The sequence below is a fragment of the Ammodytes marinus genome (genome assembly GCF_949987685.1).
Source record: "Ammodytes marinus genome assembly, chromosome: 18".
Classification (NCBI taxonomy): Eukaryota; Metazoa; Chordata; class Actinopteri; order Uranoscopiformes; family Ammodytidae; genus Ammodytes; species Ammodytes marinus.
In genome coordinates this window covers 357,299-359,798 of record NC_137222.1, presented here as the reverse complement: position 1 = coordinate 359,798, position 2,500 = coordinate 357,299, and the positions used below count along the sequence as shown (strand labels likewise).

General features: G+C 33.5%; 3 protein-coding genes across 3 annotated transcripts in view; all 3 read left to right on the top strand.

Annotated features, from left to right (window-relative positions):
* Positions 1–2,500, top strand: part of cldn5b (claudin 5b) — a 168,892-nt gene that overhangs the window by 94,258 nt on the left and 72,134 nt on the right. The gene's annotated exons all lie outside the window — the stretch shown is intronic.
* Positions 1–2,500, top strand: part of LOC307265150 (multiple C2 and transmembrane domain-containing protein 1-like) — an 86,854-nt gene that overhangs the window by 47,643 nt on the left and 36,711 nt on the right. The gene's annotated exons all lie outside the window — the stretch shown is intronic.
* Positions 1–2,500, top strand: part of mctp1b (multiple C2 domains, transmembrane 1b) — a 15,851-nt gene that overhangs the window by 8,338 nt on the left and 5,013 nt on the right. The window contains exons 11-13 of the mRNA XM_080046762.1: positions 537–590; positions 1,397–1,506; positions 2,413–2,500. The exon at positions 2,413–2,500 is cut by the window's right edge and continues 22 nt beyond it. Of these exons, the coding sequence (XP_079902888.1) occupies positions 537–590; positions 1,397–1,506; positions 2,413–2,500 (252 nt within the window). The remainder of the gene's footprint in view (positions 1–536; positions 591–1,396; positions 1,507–2,412) is intronic.

The window sequence follows — 2,500 nt, the reverse complement described above, 5'->3', positions numbered from 1 at the left end:
AACATACTCACTCACACACACTAACATACTCACTAACATACACACACACTAACATACTCACGAACATACACACACTAACTCTCACACACACACACAGACACACACTCTCTTTCTCTCTCCCTCTCTCTCACACTCTCTATCGCTCTCTCTCACTCACTCACACATGGACACACACACACACACACACTCACACACACACATACACACACACACACACACTAAAATACTCACCAACATACACAGACACACACACACACACTAATATGCTCACTAACATACACACACACAGACACACACACACACACACACACACACACACTCACACACACACACACACACACACACACACGCACACACACACAGAATGGTTGTCCTTCTTTAAAAGCCATCTGTGATGAAAAGATAAATTATAAAAAAAAGAAAAAGCAAAACATTAAGAATTGTGACACCCCTATTGCAGTAATGAGCATCTTGTCTTTTATTAAAAGTTCATTGTTTTGACATGAGGCCGCCTAATTCTTCCTCTCCTGCCTCAGTCGATGGAGGCCATGTTTGAATGGGAAGATGAAGAAGAGGATAAAGAGGATAAGGTCGGTAGCATCGTCGTACATTTTAAAATACTTTTTTTTTTTTTTCATATTTATTTTATTTTATGTTATGTGAGCCAATACAAGGAACCACAAAGTGATACAAGACATATAGAGACCACAATAAATAAACAGACAGTCACATAAAGAAATAAAATAAAATAAAATAAAATAAAATAAAATAAAATAAAATAAAATAAAATAAAATAAAATAAAATAAAATAAAATAAAATAAAATAAAATAAAATAAAATAAAATAAAATAAAATAAAATAAAATAAAATAAAATAAAATAAAATAAAATAAAAATACCTTGATACGATCCACAAATTTTTTTTTTGCTCACACCAATAGCTTTGTGATTTGCTGTGATTATGAACCATTTTTAATTATTATTAGTTTAATTTAATTATATGATTAATGTCATTAATAGTTTATTTCATTTTATCTTTTTGTTGACTTGATGTGTTTTGTTTTGCAATTTTGTTTTCTTACGTAACTCTACCCCTTCTTTTATTTTTATAATTAATTTCTATTTTATTATTAAGCCCTGCAATCTTGTATGAAAGATTCGATACAGTTAAAGTTTATTTTTAATATATTTTGTATTATTAATATTATTATAATGATGTCTATGTCTAATGTATTATCATTATTTTTGTCATTTCCCTCCCCAAAAAAATGTATTTATTATTTGACTGAATTTTATCTTATTTAAACGGTTATTATGAGTCGTTTTTAATCATTTTTTAATAATTTTTATTGTTTTTTTTAGTATATTTTTCTTATCATTGCTATGTCTCCCTTCAGGACTCCGAGCCGATGGGATTCTTTGATAAGCTCTATGCGATTCAGGACGTCTTCATCAGCGTACAGAAAGTCCTGGACGAAGTCGCCTCGTACGGAGAGAGGATCAAGAAGTGGGTCACACATACACACACTCTCTTTCTCTATCTGTCTCTCTCTTTCTGTCTATCTCTCTCTCTCTCTCTTTCTCTCTCACACACACACACTCTCTCTCTCTCTCTGATCACACTTTATGCATACTATTTACACATGTGTATACATTCATTTATGTTTTAATGATAAGTAGTATGTAGTTCTATATAAGTACACATTTGAGTCTTTTCTTTCCATGCAACTTCCTACTTCTGCTCCTTCACATTTATGACAGCTTTAGTAACTTGCAAATTAAACCTGCAGTGTGTAGAATTTTGGGTTTTATTTCCTAGCAGATTTTGTAGAAAGTAATTATAATATCCATAAGTACATTTAATTTAGTGCATAATAGCTGAAAAACATGTTTTGAATTATTATTTTTCCCCTTAGAAAGGGTCTCATATATGTCCATATTTCTGCATATTTTGGACCAAGGCCTAGTGCCACCATATTGAAAGTGTCATAGTTGGAATGTCATCAGGTGCATTGTTTAAAATGTAGAATTGTTCTTGTCCTTGAAGGCCACTGTAGCTTCTGTTATTATTCTAAAGGGTTGGGGTTACCCAGGGAGCGTTGCATTCTAGAACTTTGTAGAACTTTCTTGATGATGTCATATTACACACTGCACCTTTAAAGATGTAGTTAGTGACTCTGGGTAATACTTTTTGACAAAATCAGTGAATATCTCCCCCAGTGTTTAAACACAGCCTAGGTTCTGTAAACAGGTACGGTGGCCCCCTTTGTTATCATACCAGTTTAGACTGTGTATGGAATGTGAAGCCCACTGAGGCAAATGTCTAGTTGTGATATTGGGCCGTACAAGTAAAACTGATTTGATTAGAATATTCTAAAGAATTCAGTGGTTTTGATGTACCTTTCCTCCCCAGCACTATGAACTGGACGGTGCCTTTCCTGAGCTGGCTGGCCATCACTGCCTTCTGCTCAGCCACTGTTCTGCTTTACCTGATCCCTCTC